Source organism: Pseudophryne corroboree, chromosome 12, assembly GCF_028390025.1.
Source record: "Pseudophryne corroboree isolate aPseCor3 chromosome 12, aPseCor3.hap2, whole genome shotgun sequence".
NCBI lineage: Eukaryota > Metazoa > Chordata > Amphibia > Anura > Myobatrachidae > Pseudophryne > Pseudophryne corroboree.
This window is the reverse complement of record NC_086455.1, coordinates 80,486,163-80,511,262: the sequence shown is the minus strand read 5'-3', so window position 1 is coordinate 80,511,262 and position 25,100 is coordinate 80,486,163. Positions and strand designations below refer to the sequence as shown.

At 44.6% G+C, this 25,100-nt stretch overlaps 1 protein-coding gene across 3 annotated transcripts in view; it reads left to right on the top strand.

Annotated features, from left to right (window-relative positions):
• The window catches only part of SYT16 (synaptotagmin 16), a 399,083-nt gene extending 377,286 nt beyond the window's left edge, over positions 1–21,797 (top strand). For all 3 annotated transcript variants that reach the window (XM_063947698.1, XM_063947697.1, XM_063947696.1), the window contains one exon: positions 19,804–21,797. In XM_063947698.1, the coding sequence (XP_063803768.1) occupies positions 19,804–20,117 (314 nt within the window). In that variant the 3' untranslated portion in view covers positions 20,118–21,797. The remainder of the gene's footprint in view (positions 1–19,803) is intronic.
• The last annotated feature ends 3,303 nt before the right edge of the window (positions 21,798–25,100 follow it).

Sequence of the window (25,100 nt, the reverse complement as noted above, 5' to 3'; positions counted from 1 at the left end):
CCAACCGCTGCATGCACAGAGGGAACACCCAAGAGGAATCTCTTTTACATATGGTGCCCTGCTGTGCCACCCCTTCCTAATACTAATAGTGGGCCTTGTCACTCCTCAGCTTAACAGACTCAGCTAATTCTTCCCTTGACTCTTGCAGACTTCTTGATTTTTACCCTCGGCGTCTTCACCTGGCGAGCAATGGGGCAATAATAAGATCTTTTATGAAGGTCTACTTGCTGCATCAGGACTTACATCTTCTCCTGTCGGTGCGATGCTGCATCAGGACTTACATCTTCTCTCTCTTCTCCAGCCTCTTCTGTTGTTTTCCCTGGTGGCACATTCAACTTTCTTTATGAGCTTTTTACTGCTCCCTCTCTGCCTTTGGCCAGAGATCTCTCAGTTTGCAGCGGCTTATATACTGTTAGCCAGTGTTTGGGGCGGTGCGATGTGTCAAGCTACGTCTCTAATATAAAATGCGAAAGCATAATATACTTACCACTCCTGGGCAAGATGATGGCAGCTTCCGTTGGGTGGCTCTCGGCTACGTCACCAGTGATGTTGGATCTTCTCCATGTAAGTCTTGTCTCCTCCTGAGACCCACAATGTCACACTGTCTCACCCACTCACATGTTTGCCTTTTTCCCCCCCTTATGCTAATAAGGAAGAACAAAAGTAGACATTTTCTCTTTTTTTTTTAAATTGATTATTTTTTACTGCTGTAGCAGAGCTTTTACAAATTATCACTTTACTTGCATGCGACAAGTGACAGCACTTTCTACATCACACTAAAAAGTACAAATAGTGTCAGAAAGCATTTAATTTTAGCTTTGTATTAATGTCTCTCCCTCGCAAAAATGACATTTAACCATAAGCAATACTTACAGGGAAAAATGTTTTTGGTTTTTTTCATGATGCTGTAGAGAAAGCAACATGTATACAAGTACATCAGGTTTATCCTGCTGGGCAGTGACAGAGAGCTGTTGTCTCCCAGGACCCATTAGTGGTTCTTGCTGTTCTAGGTAAGGTATTTGGTGAATCTTTGTAAGAAGGTCAAGGTCTTATCTAGGTCTAATGGTGCCCATACACTTGTGAGATATTAGGTGCTATCCTTCGATTTCGACCGGATCTGTGAGAGAAATCGAAGGATTGTATGCACATTTAAGGTACCATGAGACGCGATGCGCGGGCACACCGCTCGAATGTCGCGTCTCATGATAGTATGTGCTGCACATAATATTTCTTGCATCGCAGTGCTATTGCATGTGAGTTTTTTTAACACATGCAATATATCGCACTGCGATGTGCAAGCCGATCCCACTCGGGGGTGACGTGCCCATCACGTGATTACCATGCGACCTATCGCATGATCGCATGGTAATAACTTTGGCATTTCAGGTGCGATTTCATCGTACCTGAACTGCCGGTGCGATGCCTCGCGATGTCGCGTCGTGGGGCATCGCACAAGTGTATGGGCACCATAAGGCCTTCCTTATTATAGATAGTGTTAACATGGAAGCTTTTTGTGTGCAATACATGCATTTCATTTGGACCATAGCAAATGCTGCTGCCTCAGTCATTTGCTCAGGATCTGCATTTATAAAGAGAAGAATAGTCAGATGGTCTGAATGAAGCTACTTATCTCCCTGTATTCACACTGCTTCCTGTGTATGGCATGAAATGACGAATATACAGCACCTGATATTATATTCATCTGGACTGTCTGCCAGTTCTTGTAAACTACTTATAGCAAAGTGAAAATATACAGCACCTTTTAAAATGTAGTTAAGAATATTTTAGTATGCCACTCTTAATTATATAACACACCTCACCCCATTTATTACAAAAGGCTGCAGCACTATGGAAACAGATCGCATACTTATACCTCCCAACATGTTGTAATAATGAATCAGGGTGCACACCGCTGTGTATTGGGCATGGATTCGTGTTACAGGAACAAGGCCTTGCTTCACAGCACATATGACCCTCCTCTTCCACTTCCCTACCTTGTCACTGCTGCTATACAGAGCTGTGGTGAATGGTACTTGCCTCCTCATCTGCCTGGATAATGTCCCAATCAGGATGGTGAGAAAGAGTCCTCAAATCTGGACTGTTTGGCTGCAACCGGGACAGTTGGACGTATGCTTACAGATGGGTCCACGGTTATCTTGACTAGTTTTCTGCGCCTAGTCACAACATGACTTATTAGCATAAACCCTTCATCTATTGTTCTCAGTTGCAATACAATACAGAGAACAATACAGCAGGGGATTAAGTCATTACAGCAGGGGATTAAGTCCGACTGGCCAGTCTCAGTTAATCCTATTAAAGGTCAAGATAAATGTGGACCCATCTGTACATATACTTATTTTTTAGTGGCTGACAAGACTTGAGTTTGGTCCAGATTATGGTGGCCAATCCTAGGATTGGGATCGGCGGGATCCCGGCCTAAAATTGGCTGGGATTGAATCCCGGGATTGGAGCTTCCAATTCCAGGATTCGGGCCAATGCTTTTTTTTAATGCCAGGCAGCGTCTGTGCCAGTTCAGCATACGACTCAGATGCTGCCCGGCTCCACCTGCCCCCCGGCAGTGCGGCTGTGTGTACTGCATAACGTGACATGGTGTTAGAGGTCACACTGCACAGCACAAGCCTCGCCGCAGGCCTGGAATACCCGCACCTGCCTCCTGCCGCATATACTCATCGTCTGCCGGACCCACCGACAGCACAGCCGCCTGCCGCACAGACCTGCCAACAGCACCGCTGACATCTTAACCTGAGAATTGTGAGTATTTTTTATTTTAACCCTAGCCAATCCCGGGAATCCCGGGATTGACTGCTTTTCAATCCCAAATCCCGGGATTGAAAAAAGGACCCAGGATTGGCCTCCCTAGTCTAGATAATAGAGTCACAAAAGCCCAGTCACGCTAAAGATGCTGAGTTGCTACAGCCATGAGCAGGTATAATCTGGGACTGATAATCGTTTCAGGTTTTTGATTCAGGGCTTTTCCTCTCATTATTGCCTTTGTTATGAGAGCTCTTCATTCCTCACTATGCCATGGGGCACAAGTACTAAAGGAGGCATGGCCCAGGGGTTAAGGTGGGCCGTAACTGTACTGGTACCCAGAACTAGTTCTGCCTCTGCCGCTGCCCTTCATAATGAACGACTGCCACCCATCACAATAGAGGATGCAGGCAGCGCTGTGTCACTCGGCCTGTCTCCCCCACCTCAGGTCCCAGTGGCTCCTTTCTGCAGCGTATGTGACATCATGATCTCGGTCACGCTGTTGCATTGAGGAGACATGAAAAGTAGCAGACACATTGTGTGCAGAGGACAACGGAGGAGGTGAGATGCAGCTGTTGGGAGTGGGACATGAGAAGTGAGAGGCTGCTGGAGTGAGACGGACACAGGGAGAGGTGAGCGGCTGCTGGAGGAAGTGAGACACAGAGAGATTAGAGGCTGCTAGAGGGAGTGGGACATAGGGAGAGATGTGAGGCTGTTGGGGGGAGTGGGACACTGGGATGTGAGAGGCAGCTGGAGTGCGTGGGACACAGGGAGAGATGTGAGGCTGCTGGGGGAAGTGGGACACGGGGATGTGAGAGGCAGCTGGAGTGCGTGGGATACAGGGAGAGATGAGAGGCTTCTGGCGGGAGTGGGACATGGGGAGGTGAGAGGCTGCTGGTGGGACACAGGGAGGTGAGAGGCTGCTGGTGGGAATGGGACATGGGGAGGTGCAAGGATGCTGGTCGGAGTGGGACATGGGGAAGTAAGAGGCTACTGGAGTGAGTGGGACATCGGGAGGTACAAGGGTACTGGTGGAAGGGAGGTGAGATGCATGTTAACAGTTAGACTGTGTTGACATTCTCATGTCGACATCATGACTGTTGACATGATTACTGTGGACAAGTCATATCAAACCAACGTGAATGAGCTATCCATTCCAACACCTTGGTGGAACTGTGAGTGCGGTTGCTGTGGGGCCCGGAGGTGAGGGGGTGTAGAGTGGATCTTGATCCAGAGGCACCAACAGGCTAAAGCATTAGGCTGTCCCAGGATGCATTGGGGCCTCCGCTATAACCCCACCTCTAGGCACTGTGAGCTCAGTTTCAGTTGGTGTGTGCAGCAGCAGGTCACTTAACAGGTGGGCTGCACTGGGCAGCCCTGAAAAAGCTTTGTCTGACAGAAAATTTCTTCAAAACTGGGCTGTCAGCACTGTATGTCATGGTGACACTTCAGCGCTGCAGCTCCATCATCTCCCAAGCGGCGTCACATACTCCCTCAGCCTGTTCCAGGGTTCTTGCAGCGGAAACGCTCTGGCTTTAGGCACACGGTCGCAGTCTAACAAATTTCCTGCTACGATCAGGTCTGAATTAGGCCCCAAGTTGCATTTGTGTACAATGTCTAACAAGAAGGGCAGTAAGTCTGTGGATGCTCCTGCATCATGCAGAGCATGCGCCAAAGATTTACCAGAGGGGGGAAGCTGTGTATGATGGTCTGTGTACTATGTGTCATACATCTTCCAGTCAGTCCGCAGCTCCTATAACCAATTAGGAGCCACCCTGAGCTGCATTCACAAACCTACTGGGTACTCTGGTGGAATGCCTTACGCCCCCTATGGGACCACCTGTGCCATTACAGCCACAAAATGTCCCTATGGTTAATCCGCCTTGGGCGGAAAATTTGTCTAACCAGTTGCAGCAATTAAATCATTCCTTGGTCAGGCAAAAATCTACTCCAGTTCACTCTCGTGTCTCTGGGTTATCTAAGCGGCTGCTTCCTCCTCACAATCCAGTAATCTCTCAGATGTTTCATCTGAAGAGGAGGGAGTGCATACTGTCCTGTCAGACACTGAATCAGGTGTTTCTGACGAGGATTCTCCATTACAAATTGATGTCCCTGCCCTTGTGTTTTTTATTAAGCAAACCCTAAAAATCACTGATGATGAGAATTCCACTACTGTAGCTAAGAAAACTGTTATGTTTAAACGGCAGAAGGTGGTTAAAAATCTATTACCCCATTCTGACCATTTGGTGGACATCAGGCAGGAGCCCTGGTCTAATCCAGGGAAGAAATTCCCTCTGTCTAAACGGGCCTTAGCTTGCTATCCTCTCCCTGCAGGGTTATGGGAAAAGTGGGAAAATTCACCGCCGGTGGATTCTCATGTCACTCACCTAGTGGTGTCATCCACTCTGCCTGTCACCACTGTCACTTCACTGAAGGAACTGACAGATAAGCGTGTGGAGTGATGCCTGAAGTCTATATACTCCCTTACAGGTGCTGTACATAGACCCACTATTGGGGCCTCTTGGGCTGCAAAGGGAATTGAGGCATGGGTCCAGGCATTAGAGAAAGAGCTGCCAAAGGATATATCTGACAATGCCAGACAATACCTGTCTTATATTACCACCGCTGCCTATTACATTATGGAGGCGTCCTGAGGCGGGTGTGTTGGCACCCAAGGCACCGACTACGTCTGTCCTTTCTTGCCGTATTCTGTGGTTGAGGTCATGGAAGGTGGACCTAGACTCCAAAAAGACCTTGGAGATACTCCCCTTTAAGGGGGGCATTTTGTTTGGGGAAGACCTAAATAAAATTGTGTCTGAATTGGCGGCTACTAAGACTGCCTTTCTCCCAAATACTAATCCTTCTGCGCTGAAGGCTAAAGGTACCACATTTCATTCCTTTCGGCCTCAAGGGAAAGCAAAACGTCAGGCATTCCCGAGACAATCTCTTGCTCCCAAAACCACTAAGTCCAAGGCAAAGCAGTCCTGGGCGGCCCATCAGCCTGCTTCAAAACAGGACAAGCCTGCCGCATGACAGGGCTGGCCTCTCCCTGGGGAACCCCAGGGTGGGAGGCCGACTTCTGCAGTTCACCCAGGTTTGGTTAAAGACCACTTCAGACACATTGGTGCGGGAAGTTTTCTGTCATGGGTACGCAGACTTCATCAAGAGACATCTCCCTCGCCAATTTTGCACAACGGTTATCCCTTTGGATCCGTTAAAGGTGTAAGCTCTACAAAAGGTTGTGAGTTCCCTCCCGATACAGGACTGGTAGTGCCGGTTCTTCTGGCCCAGAGAGGCAGAGGTTATTACTCCAACCTTGTTTCTAGTTCTGAAACCCAATGTTCTTTCAGGCCTATACTCAACCTCAAATCACTGAACAAGTTTGTGAGAGTGTCCAAGTTCCGTATGGAAACACTGCAATCAATTGTACTGACTATGGAACCCGGAGACTACAGGTATATGGTGTCCATGGATATACAGGATGCGTACCTGCATATACCTATTGCCATGTCGCATCAGCGTACTTGGCCTGATGGTGTCGGCATTCGACATGGTAGAGTGCGCTATTAATGCCCATTCTACTCAGTCTGTTGGACCTTCTTGGGGGGTTCGCCATGACTCGTCCGCAGAACAATTGTGCAAGGCGGCTACATTGTCCTCTGTGAACACGTTTATTAGGTTCTAAGCCTTTGATACTTCCGCCTCCCAGGATGCTTCCTTTGGAGACCGGGTTCTCATACCCGCTAAGGCGCGTCCCCTCCCTTGAGGAACTGCTTTAGGACATCCCCAATGTTTCCCTGTGGAAAACAGTGTAATCTGCTACAGAAAAGGAGAGTTATGGTAGCCTTACCATAGTTAACTATCTTTCTGCAAGGTACATAAGGTTCCACAGGGCACCAACCCTGACGCACCTAGCTTCTATGGGTCTGTATGGCATTAGCCGCTGGTCCCTTCTCCTGTCATGAGAATGTGGTTCTATGTGACTAACATCTACCTTCTCTTTTACCTGCTCCTGCATTGGACTGGTTAACGAAACTGAGCTCCAGTGCCTGGAGGCGGGGTAATAGAGGAGGCCCCCAATGCATCCTGGGACAGCCTAAAGCTTTAGCCTGTTGGTGCCTCTGGATCAAGATCCATTCGACACCCTAGTGTTTCCCTGTGGAACCCAATGTACCTTGCAGAAAGAGAGTTAACAATGGTAAGTCTACTATAACTCTCCTTATTACCATCAAAGCAGCACTTACACAGTTGGTCCATGCCCCATGAGCAGCATTGCTGCACTCCTTCCCAAGTTATACAGTGGTTCCAATGATTCCTGAGCCTCACCTGTCCCAAAACATTTTACACTACATAAAGTGGCGTTGTGGTACCCCTTCCAGACTCCACGGTGGCTTTAGGGTGCCGGTACTGACTGGCTTGTCTGATGCTGATAGTATTGCAAATAAAGCTGACTGAGGCTCCCGCAGCCGCGAGTGAGTCCCAATCAGCAAGAGGTGAGGATGGATAAGAGTGCCTGCCTGTTCGTGAGGAGTAACAGTTACGATGAGTGGGTGTGGTGTGTGTGTGTGGAGAGCAGCTGCAGCGGACCTGGGAGTCGCAAGCTGTCAGCGCATATAGTGTTACTCGGTAGTGCTGGGATTGCTGACACCACCGGGAGAAGATGCAGAAAGAGGTGTCTTCTGCCATGAAACCCCTCACGAGCATGGAACCCAGAGCATGAGACCACTGACAATGAGCAGGTAGTTTAAAAGTAATTAGAAGCTATACTGTAGGATATAAATTGTAAGGGGCATTATTGTGTGTGGGGCATAAAATGGTGTCATATCTGTGTGTGGCATGTGTAATGGGCATTACAGTGTTTGGCATAATGTGTAATGGGCATTATGGTGTGTGGAATAATGTGTAATGGGCATTACGGTGTGTGGCATATTGTGTAATAGGCATTATGGTGTGAGGTATAATGTGTAATGGGCATTATGGTGTGTGGCATAATGTGCAATGGGCATTACGGTGTGTGGCATATTGTGTAATGGGCATTATGGTGTGTGGCATAATGTGTAATGGACATTACGGTGTGTGGCATATTGTGTAATAGGCATTATGGTGTGAGGAATAATGTGTAATGGGCATTATGGTGTGTGGCATAATGTTCAATGGGCATTACGGTGTGTGGCATATTGTGTAATAGGCATTATGGTGTGAGGAATAATGTGTAATGGGCATTATGGTGTGTGGCATAATGTGTAATGGGCATTACGGTGTGTGGCATATTGTGTAATGGGCATTACAGTGTCAGGAATGTGTAATGGGCATTACAGTGTCAGGAATGTGTAATGGGCCTTACGGTGTGTGGCATAATGTGTAATGGGCCTTACAGTGTCAGGAATAGTGTGTGGGATAATGTGTAATGGGCCTTACGGTGTGTGGCATAATGTGCAATGGGCATTACGGTGTGTGGCATATTGTGTAATGGGCATTACAGTGTCAGGAATGGGTAATGGGCCTTACGGTGTGTGGCATAATGTGTAATGGGCCTTACGGTGTGTGGCATATTGTGTAATAGGCATTATGGTGTGAGGAATAATGTGTAATGGGCATTATGGTGTGTGGCATAATGTGTAATGGGCATTACGGTGTGTGGCATATTGTGTAATGGTCATTACAGTGTTGGGAATAGTGTGTGGCATAATGTGTAATGGGCCTTATGGTGTGTGGCATTATGTGTAATGGGCATTAGGGTGTGGCATAATGTGTAACAGGCATTACGGTGTGTGGCATGATGTTTAATGGGCATTACGGTGTGTGGCATGATGTGCCATGGGCATTAGGGTGTGTGGCATAATGTGTAAGGGGCATTACTATAAGGAGGAAAAATGCCAAATAATGTGAGAGGCATGAATTAGGATTTTTTCCCCCCTGTGGTGGCCAATATCTGGGCGTGCAGGTTGCAAAACTGGGGTATAAGGTAGTCTTTTCCTGCAAGGCCATGCCCCTTGCAGTGGGACAATGCCTGTGCAGCAAGGCTACAACCCCTTTATTTTTCAAATATGTATAGGGGGTGGGGGCACATTTTTAACTGTTTGCACTGGGAGCCAATTTGCCTAGAAACAGCCATTTGTTTTACCAAAATGCTATGGGGGAGAAAAATTTATAGTTATGCCATTGACTTCAGTAAATATGACAAATCTGTTTGATGCCAAGTCTCTTGTATTCTACATAAAGATGTATTTAAAAAGAAAACCTGTGAATCAGTTTATTAAAACATGCATAATGAACATGGATCTGCAGACAGGTTCGGTATGGAATGCCGGCGGCCAGAATACCGACCACGGCATCCCTACGAACAAAATCCCCCCCCCCCTCCCCCTCCTCCTGCAGCCTAACCCTCAGTGGTGGCGCCTGAACCTAACACCTGAGGGAGGGGGGCCTAACCCTGACCCTATCCCTAACCCCCCCTCCCTGATGCCTTATGGACTATTAGTCCATGTCGACCATGTCTATGTCAACCAATAGTGGTCGACCTAATGAATATGGACCTTAACATGGTCGACCGTTCATACTAGAACCATTTTTTCCATTCAGGTAAATACATATATATCTTGTATTTATGTAAATGATTAAATGCATCTGAAGGGATAATAGTTATCACTCCATGAATAAATGTGATCCAGCTCAGACATTAGTATACACCGGCAAACTAAATGTCATACATTAGTGCTGGCGTCGCCCTACAGCAGGTATGTCCAAACTGCGGCCCTCCAGCTGTTGTGAAACTACATATCCCACCATGCCCTGACACAGTTTTGCTGTCAGAGAATGCTAAAGCTGTGTCAGGGCATGCTGGGATGTGTAGTTTCACAACAGCTGGAGGGCCGCAGTTTGGACATGCCTGCCCTACAGTGTGTACAATGGACACAATACACTGCTGTCTGAATGCCATAGGTTTCTGTACAATTGTATATTTTATTAAAGTAATATAGATTTTTTTAAATTCATTTGTGATTAGTAATTCAAAAGGTTCTTTACATAAATCTTTATCCTTTTCTCATGATTTCAAATTATTTATATGAGATTTCATTGGTTGACGGAGTGATACATCATTTGTTTAAATGTATGTGAAATCATTGCTATTACGCTACCAGGCTCAGATTGACACACATGCTGCTTGCAATCCACATCATATGTTTAAATGTATGTGATGTTTTTCTTGCCATTTCCTATGTATGTGATTGAATTTATTGTGGATAGCTAGAGTAGTTTTTGTCTGATTACTCACCCTGTGCAATTTATTCTTTGATCAATTAGCATTTCAATCAGGTGACCAAATGTTCTGAGATAGGCCTGTTCTTAATCAGAGACAGTATTTCTTTAGATTCAGTTAAGGGGTCAGTTTGCTGGGGGTAGCTTGCGTGGATTTTAATAAGTGTGGATTTAAGAAGTGTGTTATCCGAACAGTTAAAAAAAAAACAGTTGAAAAAACATTGAACAACATCAAGGAAAGGTAACTTACTTTAACAACTTACTCCTACTCCACTTAACCCAAAAAACACAAACAACCACAGCATGTTCATCAAACTACTGTTTCTTATTTCAATTCATGGAATTCTCACCAAATTTAACACATTTTACACTCACCCTGAAACTCACCCCTCTGTGCACATTACAGCTTCTATTCTCCCCTCCCCTCTTCTAAACACTCATGAGCTTTATACTTACTTCTCTGCAAGTACTTTGACAACCACAATTGGCCACCAGAATAAACACTCGCAAACATCCACCAACATTTATCTCACTCTTCTGCTTTTATTAGCTGGTGACATATCACCAAATCCAGGCCCCAACCACCTTTCCCTCTGACACTCGGCTGTCTCAAAACAACATAGAAATCCATCTAACCTCATAAATATCACGTGTCTCCCATCCCCCTCCAAGTCACTAAAATGTGCCTTATTGAATGCATGCTCTGTTTGCAACAAATTAACATCCATCCATGACCTCTTCATATCTCACAACTTTAATCTGCTGGCTATAACAGAAACATGGCTCACACAATCAGACACGGCCTCCCCTGCAGCACTGTCACACGGTGGTTTCCACTTCACACACACATCTAGGCCTAATAATAGTAAAGGTGGTGGGATTGGAATCTTACTGTCACAGTTTTTCACATACACTGTTCTACCTCAGGTTCCATCACTCGCATTCACATCATTTGAAGTTCACTCTATCAGGATTTTCACCCCCTTCTCTCTGCGTGTTGCAGCTATCTATCGCCCTCCTGGGCAACCTAAACAACAATTTCTAGAAGATTTTTCTGCCTGGCTCCCACACTTCTTATCCTCTGATATCTCCACCATCATTATGGGCGATTTCAATATAGCTCTTGACAGTCCACAATCTGTTCATGCATCCAAACTCCTCTCTCTAACCTCCTCTCTTGGCCTAACCCAATGGTCCGACTCCTCTACTCACCAGGAGGGCCACTGCCTTGATCTTGTGTTCACCAGGCTCTGCTTAGTTTCCAAACTCATTAACACTCCTTTCCCTCTCTCTGATCACAACCTGATCACCTTCACAATCTCTTCTATTACTTTAAATTCTAGGACACAAAAACCAAGCAAGCCTCCTCTAACACGCAGAAATACTAACAATATAAATTTTCAACAACTTTCCACTTCTCTGCAACAACCTCTCTCACCAATCTCTACATTCACCACACCTGACACTGCTGTATCCCACCTGCACCAGACCCTAGAGAGTGCCCTTGATGAAGTTGCTCCAGCTACCCATCACACTCCACGTAGGCTTAGATGCCAACCATGGCACTCTAAATCAACAAGACACCTACAAAAACTGTCACGGAAGGCAGAACGTCAGTGGCGGAAATCTCAGAATCCAAGTGACTTTCTCACATATAAGACTACCTACCACTCCTATCGTCAGGCCCTGTACACTGCCAAACAAACATATTTCCAATCTCTCATCTCTTATCATGCCACCAACCCCAAACGACTTTTTAATACATTTAAATCACTTCTTTACCCTCCCTCACCTCCCCCACTAGCTACTATCAGTGCACAAGAACTTGCTTCCTACTTCAAGGATAAGATTGATAAAATCCGAGATGAAATGGTATGCTCTAACTCAGCCAGTGACCTGCTTAAATCCTTATCTGAACCCTCTGGCACTTTCTCTTCATTTGATCCCACAAGTGAAGATGAAGTATCAACACTCTTTTCATCCTCCTACTCCACTACCTCTCCTCTTGATCCTATACCCTCACAGGTCAGTAAAAGTTTGACTCCTGTGCTTATCCCAACCTTAACTAAAATCTGTAATATCTCTCTCTCTACTGGCATCTGTCCATCTCTGTTTAAACATGCAGTGATTACTCCCATTCTGAAAAAACACAACTCTGACCCAAACACACTCTCTAACTACCGTCCCATTTCTCAGCTACCCAGTCCCTCCAAGCTACTTGAGAGACTTGCCTACACTCGCCTTACACACTTTCTTAACTCCCACAACTTACTGGACCCACTTCAGTCAGGCTTTCGTGCCCAACACTCCACGGAGACGGCACTGACCAAAGTAGTGAATGATCTGGTCACTGCTAGATCAAAAGGCCTTTACACACTACTTATTCTTCTAGATCTCTCTGCTGCTTTTGACGCTGTTGACCACTCTCTTCTCATACAAACACTAGAGTCCCTAGGTCTTCAGGACACAGCCCTTACTTGGTTCTCATCCTACCTATCTAATCGATCTTTCAGTGTTCACTTCTCTGATTCTACCTCCTCTTCTCTACCTCTATCAGTTGGAGTACCGCAAGGCTCAGTCTTGGGTCTTCTGCTTTTCTCAATCTATACCTCCTCTCTTGGTAAACTAATCAGCTCCTTCGGATTTCAGTATCATTTGTACGCTGATCATACTCAAATCTACCTATCCTCCCCAGATTTATCACCATCTGTATTGGCTCGTGTCACTGGAGGCCTGTCTGCCATTTCATCTTGGATGTCATCTTGCCACCTGAAACTCAACATTTCCAAAACAGAATTAATTATTTTCCCACCAGCTAAGGGTAGTTACCAACCTGATATTTCCATAACTGTTGACAATGCAACTATCCACCCTACCCCACAAGCTCGCTGCCTAGGTGTCATCTTTGACTCTGAACTGTCGTTTGTTCCACACATTCAATCTGTCTCTAAATCATGTTACGTACACCTTAAAAACATATCCAAAATACGCCCTTATCTTACACAAGACACTGCAAAAACTCTAATCCATGCACTCATCATCTCCCGCATTGATTATTGTAATAGTCTCCTTACTGGTCTTCCCAAACATAGGCTCTTACCACTTCAATCCATTTTAAATGCAGCTGCGAGGCTAATCTTCCTCGCCAGACGTTCTTCATCTGCTCATCCGCTCTGTCAGTCCCTCCATTGGTTACCGGTATTCTACCGTGTCAAATATAAAATACTTTTACTTACATACAAGGCTATTAACCAAACTGCACCATCATACATCTCCTCACTCATCTCAAAATATCTCCCTACCAGACCTCTCCGCTCTGCACAAGATCTTTGTCTCTCATCCAGATGTATTACCTGTTCCCACTCAAAATTACAGGACTTTACCCGGGCTTCACCCACTCTGTGGAATGCCCTCACACGCACAATAAGACTCTCCACTAGTCTCCAAACCTTTAAACGTTCCCTGAAAACTCATCTCTTCAGACAAGCCTACCAAATTCCTGACCCACACACATAACCTTCAATGCTTCCCTATCCAGTTACATCCCCTCTGTACAGTCCCCATAACCTCACATTTTGTCTTCCAACATTGCTGGGTGATCATATCATACAACCCACTAAGAATCTAGCAATCTGGGGTACCATTATGTAACAGGTTGCATCTATCCTTGTGTCAATGCCTATTTCCCTATAGATTGTAAGCTTGCGAGCAGGGCCTTCCTACCTCTGTCTGTCTTTGCCCAGTTTTGTTCTATAACTGTTGTTCTAATTGTAAAGCGCAACGGAATATGCTGCGCTATATAAGAAACTGCTAATAAATAAATAAATTGTTTATTGTTATAGCATTTGAGACTATGGTAAACCTGGGGAGCTTAAAAAAAAATCCACATACGTGGAGGACAAGATGGAATGAAGGAAGCTTTTATATAATCTCTGCTGTATATACAGTAGGGCCTCAGATGTATGCATATACCATCGTAGCTGCGAAATAGTACGCAACAGTTGGGTGCAAATATGCAAATGTTGCAGCCTCAGGGATTTGTATTGAAACACCCTCTGGAGGTGTCTCCAATCCGCCGCTTGTGTAGGAAGATGCAGACACCGTGCGCACGTTGGTCGATAATCGACCCTCTGGGAAATCCCACGGTGGCACAGCATTGACTGCAGGACATAAGAATCAGAACCAATTTTATTGGCCAAGTATACAAACATATACAAGGAATTCATCTCCGGTTTCACAAAAATCCTGAGTTATTCACATATATACAACATACACTAACAATAAAAAATTACAATAATAAAATCAACAACCAATATGCATACCACCAAATAAGCTAATATAGTATCATTTCACATACCCTACACCCCCTATTGCTAACTCAAGTATTTAGCATAGTGACCGCCTGTGGAAAGAAACTATTCCTATGTCTAGAAGTTCTTACATTCCGTGATCTACTATAACGTCGGCCAGAAGGAAGTAATTGAAGTAAACCATGACCAGGATGGGATAGATCTGCCACGATATTGGTCACCCGTTTCCTCACTCTCACCAAATATAATTCCTGAATAGATGGAAGGCCGACCCCAATAATATTTATCCGCGGACCTGACTTCCCCGCTGGAGTCTGTTCCTATCAAGTGTAGCTAAACCAAACCACACCTTCTGACCCTGTCGACCTAGTGACTGTCGACCTATAGTAGTCAACCTAAACATTATCGACCTAGACACTGTCGATCTTCAGACCGGATCCCAAATTGGGTGTGGATCATTAGATCGACAGTGTCTAGGTCGACAATATTTAGGTCGACCACTATAGGTCGACAGGGTCAGAAGGTCGACAGGTCAAAAGGTCGACATGAGTTTTTTTTTGTTTTTTTGTGACGTTTTCTTCGTAGAGTGACCGGGAACCCCAATTAGTGCACCGTGTCCCCTCGCATGGCTCGCTTCGCTCAGCACAGATTACCGTTCCAATCGTAGTCCACGTGAATCGTTAAGTATGAAAAAGTAATAGAAAAAACTCATGTCGACCTTTTGACCTGTCGACCTAGTGACTGTCGACCTATAGTGGCCGACCTAAACATTGTCGACCTAGACACTGTCGATCTTTAGACCGGATCCCATATTTATGTTCATTCTACCAAAATGATGTGAGATTATTACAAATAATAAGTAAGCACTATTCAGTTTGCCATAGCCATTAGAATACCTTTTAGGAGAAGAATTTTCCGAGGTGTCACAGGAAGTGAGACTGTCATCATTTTCACACCCTTTCCAACACATCATTCTCAGGATGAAGTGCGCACAGTTACACATCATTCTAAAATAGAAAGGATAAACATAAAGACGTAAAGCAGAGGCCGTAGGGTAGAGCGAATGTGACTTTAGAGGTGAGGATAGGTTTGGTTGACTGCTGTTTCCTCCTATACTCTGCTAATCTGAGTAGTTGTATGGCAGATGGAAAAGGGACTCTAACCCCTATGTATCTAGGTTGTTCCCTTTACATTTGTCTAATGTAAGTATTCTAGGAATTATGGTATACAAATATTCCTATCATGACACATTACTCTGCTGACAAAACAGGAGAAGTGTCATCTATTGCCCTTCCAGTACTGTCCTGTAAATCTTATTGAGGTGTGATAATCGTCTCTGAATACAATATCATAGGGGCCTGAACTTGCAAAGTATGTATCACTGGAGGTGGGGTATGATGTAAATTGGAGCATTCATACTGTAGGTCAAGAAAGAACTCAAAATTACGGGTGGCCATCAGAAGGGTGAAATTAATTGTTGCTGTGTTGCTGCTGTCATTACATCCCTAATGATGACATGTAACCGTGTGTAACCCATTCGATGGTTTGAGCTATCAATGGTACACTCCAGTGCATGTGCAAAGGAGCGCTGCAGCTGACCTTGTGGAGTAAGCAGCAGGAATTAGACCACCAAACAGCACATCAGAATGAAGCAAGCAATAGAGGCAACAATCGACCACATGGAATCAAATAGAAATATCATCATCATCATCATCATCTGGCTGATTAAATTGATGGTTACAAACTATCAGTTACCGATGACCATCCTGGAGTGCCCATGCATATAGGACAGATTCATACTAATGTGTTTGTTTACAGCTACTCTCCCAGAACGGGCACAGTCCTGGCATAGCAAGTCGCCCTCCCATGAGTTTTAGGAATTGTGCTATGGAAGGGAAGCTCTAATAGTCACAGTAGTTACCTGCACCTCTTCTCGGGCTGCTACTCCCGAGCTGACAGAATCAATGTATGTAAATATGGTACGATGTGTATACACTCTTTGCGCTAGTCACAATAAGGCAAATACATTATTTGAGCATAGGGTCACCTATAACATGCAGAATGTTCTAGCTCAGGTAGTCATCTCCCTATTTGAATTATGGCCCTCATTCCGAGTTGATCGCTCGCAAGGCGAATTTAGCAGAGTTGCTCACGCTAAGCCTACGCCTACTGGGAGTGTATCTTAGCTTCTTAAAATTGCGACCGATGTATTCGCAATATTGCGATTCCAAACTACTTAGCAGTTTCAGAGTAGCTTCAGACTTACTCGGCATCTGCGATCAGTTCAGTGCTTGTCGTTCCTGTTTTGACGTCACAAACACACCCAGCGTTCGCCCAGACACTCCCCCGTTTCTCCGGCCACTCCTGCGTTTTTTCCGGAAACGGTAGCGTTTTTTCCCGCACGCCCATAAAATGGCCTGTTTCCGCCCAGTAACACCCATTTCCTGTCAATCACATTACGATCGCCGGAGCGATGAAAAAGCCGTGAGTAAAAATACTATCTCCATTGTAAAATTACTTGGCGCAGTCGCAGTGCGAATATTGCGCATGCGTACTAAGCGGAATTTCACTGCGATGCGATGAAAAATACAGAGTGAACGACTCGGAATGAGGGCCTATATCCAAATCTACTATTAGGGGGAGCCTAGCACGTTAAATGATAAATCCATCTTTGTGGAGTCTGTTTCAAATATTTAATTATACTTATTGTTTATTTGCAAGGAAATTAGCTACCGATTTTAAACTGTTGGTTATATAGGGAGTTATTCAGATCCCAAAGGATCTGTATCGTGATGCACAATGTGCCAATTATCGGTTCTTTGCACATGCGCAATGGTGCACAATTGGGTCCTGTGACATCGGAAGCAGTCTGGCATCAGACTGTCAGTGATTGACAGTCTGATGCCTTTGGGGGCGGGGAGGGAGTGGAGATGGCCTCCGAAAATGGAGGTGTAGGAAATTGGAGGCGTATTGCCACTGTTTATGGGGAGGGAGGAGGCCAAGGATCTCCGTGGTTGCACGGAAATTTCCTTGTTTCTGAGATGGACAGCTTGCACATCTCCATGGGTGCCGTAAGGCGCCCGATGGTGTGTCAGTGATCCAATGTTGTGTCCTAGGACGCAGGTCGGACCATTACTGCAGCAGGAGGCGTCTGCTTGTAATAGATGCCTCCTGCTGCATTACAATACAGCACTATCGCTGCTGCTTCCAAGGAAGCTAGAGATGAGCGGTATCCGGACCGCTCCAAACTGCAGGGATCCACAGTTTGGGTGTTCCTGTTACTGTGTACTGTATATGAGCACACTGCTGTTTGGCACGCTTTACCTTAGTGCACTTTGTTCACATGCATCTATAAGCCTTGTGATCTACACGGTTTGAACCAGACTGTAAGTTTAAAAATATACTGTGTATATATAAATGCAAAAGCACTCACTCACTCATCACTAATTCTCTTACTTCCCGATATGTTAGGAAGCTGAAATTGAACATAGGTATTCTACCAGTGGGAAATAGGAAATCTGCGCAATTAGAATTGTAATAAACCTCCCCTAAGAGGATGAACAGGGGGTCGACATAATGACATCATTACTGATGCGTGACTTGCGTTGCGTGAACAATAACGCCCAATCGGATCAAAATTTAGATTGCACCTCTAGTGGGTAGAATGTAATAAACTACAAAAATGTTCCTGACACTTTTTATCGTATCTGCTACGGGTTCTCTTCAGGTAACACCAAGAACAATGGATTAATATTTACTTACATTAAGATGTCTCAAATTTACATCTCTATAGATTTACCAAATTTTTAACACTCATTTATGTTTACATCGGTGAAAATCAGAAACTCCTGCGCAAACAGTTTAGAATAGCTAGTGTGTGTGTGTATGTATGTATGTATGTGTGTGTGTATGTATATATATGTATATATATATATATATATAAAATAAAATAAAATATGTGACATGTATGTATGTTATCGATAGAGAACTTCTTGATCGATTTTGATCAGATTTCCACAGCAATGTTCCTTTAGATCCTCTAAGTAACATAGGCTATGAATCATTTCGCTATCATGTTAATTGGTTAAATAGCGAACAAAATAATCTTTGTATTGAATCATCTCTGTCGTCGTGCCAGAGAGCAGATAAAGCGAGCACACGGTATCCGGATGATAAGGTCGACAGCCAATAGGTTGACCCCAGATGGTCGACATGCATTAGGTCAACATGGTCAAAAGATCGACATGTAAAAGGGAGACAGTACAAAAGGTCAACACAAGTATTGTTTTTTCAACTTTTTCATATTTCAATATCCACATGAACTATGATTGGGAATAGTAACCCGTGCTGAGTGCAGGGGACCCGGTACACTAATTAGAGCTTTTAGTAGGGCAAAAGTGAAAATAAAAAAAAAACACCAAAAAAAACCAAAAACTTTTTTTGTGTTGACCATTTCCATGTCGACTTACTGACTGTAGATCTTTTTACTGTAGATCTAATGAACCAAACCTGAGCCACACAATTTGTATTTTATTCAAGTGTACCAACACAGTGTGCAAAGGTGCATGCCGGTACGGAGGAAGGGGAGGCATGAGGCATCAGTGTCATGGGATGCAGTGCGCTGAGGAAACTTGCCGTCGCCTGCATGTCCCTGACTGCAGTGCTGCTGACTCGGGCAGGCGATCCATCCTCCCCAGTATCGACGCATGTCTTTACACACTGTTGCTGAGCTTAAATAAAATAAAATTACAATTTTCCTAAATGACAGGGTAAGCATGTTGCATTGGTGCAATCCACCTGAATCCACCTATACCATCGGCAATTTGCACTGTGGGCCACTACTGCGGCAGGGTCTAAATGTTCCCCATAGTCTCCAGTGGGCCAGTTTATAAGATGCTTATAATATTGAAGTTGAACAGACAGGACAATCGGGTATCCTGGGGTTTTATCAGGACGTAAAATGAACCTCCAATGTCCATTTGAATTCCAAATACAGTAGCTTAATTGCATGCAGGTTCTCAGAGCCACCTTGACGTATGCGCAATGGAATCGCGGCACATGCACAGTCTGACGATAATATAATTTCCGTGGAACATCGGATTTGCGTCCATCTCCGAATCAGACCCCATTTTCTACTTATATGCAGATATATTACTGAACTTCTTTATCCCAAGTTAGACCCCTTTCTGGAATTAATCAGTGAGTTTAGTCAGAACAAAGGTTGGTTTGTCTGCAGGGATTACGCCCAATCACCTCCTGTCACATCCCCAAATGAATTGTGTTACCAGTCACCAAATGCAAGTATTCAAAACTAAAGATCAAATGTTTTAGGGAAGGGATCAAATAAAAAGGGTAAGAGAGTACTTGTTAATTTACTGTTCTTATACGTAGAAATACTGGACTTCTTAATAAATGTTATGAATATGCATTTACACTAGAATTTCCATTTTTCTTTCTGCAGATACATATGGAAAACTTTCCCTCTTGAACGCTGTGGGCCATGAATTATCACGCTGTAAAACGTCTATTCGTAGAGGCCAACCAAACCCAGTCTACAAAGAAACCTTTATCTTTCAAGTTGCATTATTTCAGCTCACCGATGTCACACTGATGATTTCAATTTATAATAGACGCACCATAAAGAGGAAGGAAATGATTGGTTGGATTTCACTGGGTCAAAACAGCAGCGGAGAAGAGGAGCGAAGTCATTGGTTGGAAATGAAGGAGTCAAAGGGTCAGGAAGTATGTCAGTGGCATACACTACTTGAAGCCTAAGGAACACCGCCACAGTCAGAACTCGCAATGTAGAAATAAGGTTGTACAACTTGTTTTGCAAACGTTCCTTGGTCACCATGCAAGCAATTGTTGTCACTATATCATCTAGAGGGATATATTTTTTCCTATTTTATTATTTGCAGCAAAAATGTGACACTGAACAAACATGTTTGCTCACTGCCAAGTTCCTCCACAAAAAATGAAACTATAGGTATTTCTTAATAGAGGAATTAGGATGGAGAACTTCATAAGGCCTATTTGGTTGATCACCTTTAATTTATTAAAGTACAGCAGAAGTAGTAGTGTGTATACTCTCTGCTTCTGTTTTGGCCAGTTACTATAGTTAAAGTGAGCTGGTCTGTACTCCAGATATATTAAGCACAATACTTTTTAAGAGTATGTTAACAAATAAAATGAAATTATTTGATATTAAATGTACATGTAAAATCATTTTCTATGTGGAATGGAAAAAAAAACATTAAATCTTGTCCTATCAAAATTTATTTGCATATAAATAAGGGTATGAATCTAATTTTTAGTATCCAGATCAAAAAATGATTTTAGGAATTATACCTACTGTCATATAGTACAGGTTGAGTATCCCATATCCAAATATTCCGAAATACGGAATATTCCGAAATACGGACTTTTTTGAGTGAGACTGAGATAGTGAAACCTTTGTTTTTTGATGGCTCAATGTACACAAACTTTGTTTAATACTCAAAGTTATTAAACATATTGTATTAAGTGACCTTCAGGCTGTGTGTGTATAAGGGCCCTCATTCCGAGTTGTTCGCTCGGTATTTTTCATCGCATCGCAGTGAAAATCCGCTTAGTACGCATGCGCAAAGTTCGCACTGCGACTGCGCCAAGTAACTTTACTATGAAGAAAGTATTTTTACTCACGGCTTTTTCTTCGCTCCGGCGAACGTAATGTGATTGACAGGAAATGGGTGTTACTGGGCGGAAACACGGCGTTTCAGGGGCGTGTGGCTGAAAACGCTACCGTTTCCGGAAAAAACGCAGGAGTGGCCGGAGAAACGGTGGGAGTGCCTGGGCGAACGCTGGGTGTGTTTGTGACGTCAACCAGGAACGACAAGCACTGAACTGATCGCACAGGCAGAGTAAGTCTGGAGCTACTCTGAAACTGCTAAGTAGTTAGTAATCGCAATATTGCGAATACATCGGTCGCAATTTTAAGAAGCTAAGATTCACTCCCAGTAGGCGGCGGCTTAGCGTGTGTAACTCTGCTAAATTCGCCTTGCGACCGATCAACTCGGAATGAGGGCCAAGGTGTATATGAAACATAAATGAATTGTGTGAATGTACACACATTTTGTTTAATGCACAAAGTTATAAAAAATATTGGCTAAAATTACCTTCAGGCTGTGTGTATAAGGTGTATATGTAACATAAATGTATTCTGTGCTTAGACTTAGGCCCCATCACCTTGATATCTCATTATGGTATGCAATTATTCCAAAATACGGAAAAATCCGATGTCCAAAATACCTCTGGTCCCAAGCATTTTGGATAAGGGATACTCAACCTGTAGTTTGATAGCTTATATTACTGCATGTAACACAACACGTCTCTATGATGGTATTTTTAATTATTTGGAATGTGTTTGATACCAAGACTGGATTCTATATTTTCAAACCGCATGGAAACCAATAAAGGCTTGCTTTAAATATTTGTTTTTCATGATTACTAAGTTCTGTAGCTAGGAGCAATGTTTCATCCTATCATTTTAATTACTCCTATTGTTATTATTTATTTATATGATGCCACACAATTCCACAGGCATATATAGTGGGGAATTAAATGTACGAAAACATAGAGGACCAACAGACAAAACCAAGAAATCTAAATACAACAATAGCAAGAAATGAAGCATAATAATGTACGTAAGATTAAATAACTAAGGTATACGGGGGTGCAAGAGGGAGTGATGGGTATACAGTATTTATTTGTATTCAGTGTGTTGTGTAAAGTGATCTGTGTGCAAATAACCACAGGATTCAGGAGAGCTGCAGAAGTGTGTCTTTACTCCAGGGCTGGCTCTACCATTATGCAGCTTTAGGCGGCTGCCTAGGGGTACCAGCCACTGGAGAGCACCACTAAATTCATCTAGCAAAAAATTTAAGGACTTCTCTGTATACCCGTCAGTAATTACAGATGAGGGATGGAATTCAATAAGGAGAATACAAATATGTGTATGTCTGTGTGTATATATGTATGTATACCCATACATTTAAAGGGATGTAGTTGGCACCCCAGCGGATGGGATGCTAGTTTTCAGAATGCAGACGCTGGAATCCCGACACCTGTCATAATGCCAAAGCCGGAATCCCAACAGCTGGCATCCTGAGTGTTATTATTTCAGGGAGGGTTAGGGTTAGGCTGTGGGAATGGGTAAGGTTTATTAATTTAATTCAAAATGTTAGGATTATGGTTGTTGGGATGCCGTTTCAGTATTCTGACTGGTGGCATCCCGTACCCAACCCTATGTAAATATCTCCACCAGACCCCATATACAGTATTATACAATATATAAAAAATAGAAGGCACTCAAGGACTTTTAAAGTGAATGTAAATTGTGAACAAAGTTACAAAATGCGATTTTGTTTACAATATATTTTAACACTTTAAAAGTGTTGTTCCTTTTCCCTGTGTATATATAATTATGCAATTCACCCCAGCCCACCTAGTGGCTATATGCATCTCTCCTCTGGGAGGAGGTGGTGCGGGGTTTGCAGGTTAGGGGGCGCTAGGCTGAAGATTTCCTAGGGTGCAGAGAGGCCCTGCTTTGCTCACTGCAGTAATGGGGAACAATGGCTGCAGAGGCCCTTCCTATACACACTTTCTGTATGACAAAGTGGATGGCAACTATGAAACTTATGCCCATCCACATACAGCATACATCTACATCCCCCCTTTTTCAACAAACAATAAACAGGTGTGTGGTGTCTCACTCCGGAGTCTGACATCTTCATACTTACCTCACTGATGTCTTACCCAGCTTCTTCTTAGGTCCTATGGTCTCTACTGGTTCCTGCTGTCTCTTGCTGCATGCTGCACCGGTTTTCTTTTTCATTGAAGTACCGTCGGCACCAGTACATGGGTGCCACCATATTGGATTCGGTCAGCTGACTTCCAATGAAATGCCTTCTAGCTTCAGTTGACTCTGGAAGCCTATCAGGGGCCAACAACCCTTATTTAAACCCTTCCTGGAGTACTTGCCAATTAACAGTGCAATGTCATCTCTACAGGATGCCTTTCTGGTCTAGCAGGATTCCAATATATTTTTATACAGTGTCTGCTAGCATTACCAGTTCCAGCCCAGTTACTCCAACATTCATTATCGGTTCCAGACCATTAATCCAGTGCACGTTATTGGTCCCAGCGCGGTTACTCCAGTGCACATTACCAGCCCCAGTCCAGTTACTGCAACATGCATTATCAGTACCAACCTGGTTACTCCAGTGTGTGTTACCGGTTCCAGCCCGGTAACTCCAGTACGCATTACTAGTCCCAGCCCAATTGCTCCAATACGCATTACCGGTTCCAGACAGGTTACTTTATATTGTGGCGTCACAAGGAGGGTGTTGCTCGCACCCGGGTGTGACACCTGGAGCGAGTGACACAAAAATGTCGGCCCCTCCGTAGTGACAGGAGCCTGGTGCTGCAGTGTGAAAGTTTCCTACAGCACTCGACTCGTAGAAGAGGAGTCGACAGCACAAGGAGACTGTCTCCGGGGGTAGCCCAGATGCAGGGCACGCCCCCGGAGTGACAATTTTTGGGAACCCTGCAAGACCATGCCCCCTCTATATAAGGCCACCCCCCTTTTTGCTGCGAACGCGCCCGTGTGCCGGGAGATCAGGGGTGCGCACCGGGTGTCACCACACCCAAGGACGCCTCTGACTTTATATGCACTACGGGTCCCAGACCTATTACTGATACACATCACGGGTTATAGCCCAGTACCCAATACTAGAACCCATCAAGATGATTTCTCAAGTCTCTCACCTCTACTTCCCTATCCAGTGCCTTATAGTCACCTCAGTGCTAACTTTATGAGCAGAAATCTAATAAAGCCACCCAGCTTTCTACACGTGGGGGGTCATTACGACCCAATCGCTCGTTGCAATTTGTCGCAGCGATCGGGTCGGAACTGCACATGCGTCGGCGCATGGCAGTCGTCGGTGCCCAGCGATCGCCTCTGAGACAGAGGCGGTCGTTGGGCGGGAGGGGGCAGAACGGCGGTGTTAAGCGTGGCCGGACCGTTAGGGGGGCGTGGTGCAGCGGCTGGTGACGTCTCACGCAGCCGCTGCGGCCAGCGGCAGCGACACACAACTCCCAGCCAGCCGCAGGGGCTGCGCTGGCCGGGAGTTACTCCACAGATACAAAGGCATCGCCTCTGTGCGTTGCTTTTGTATTTGTGCAGGGGGGGGGGGGAGCGGCACTGACATGCGGGGCGGACTAGCCCTGTGCTGGGCGTCCCCCCGCATGTCTGAGTTTACGATCGTAGCTGTGCTAAATTTAGCACAGCTACGATCAACTCGGAATGACCCCCATGGTCCGCAATCCAGTGCCCACCGCAAGCTCTAGTCCGGGTGCAGAAAAATCCGCAGTTCTGAAAGTTTGTACTGGCCCCATGGACTCGGCATGAGATCAGGATCAAGGAGGGGGCTCTATGCAAAACCTTGTGAGTTAACAAGTTATGCAGTTATTACAGGACTTGTCTACACGACTGGATAACATTCAACTTGTTCTCAGCTGTTCGGGTTCAGATCAATGCACTCCAGCCCCGGTTCCAATTACTGTTTCAGTTCAAGACCCTCATCTTCATCTCTCAGCTCCTGACAAATTTGACAGAGATCCCAAATTATGTAAAGGCTTCCTGAACCAGTGTGAAATTCACTTTGAATCACAACCTGAAAACGTTCCCACCTTGCAGTGTAAGGTTGTCTGTTATCAACT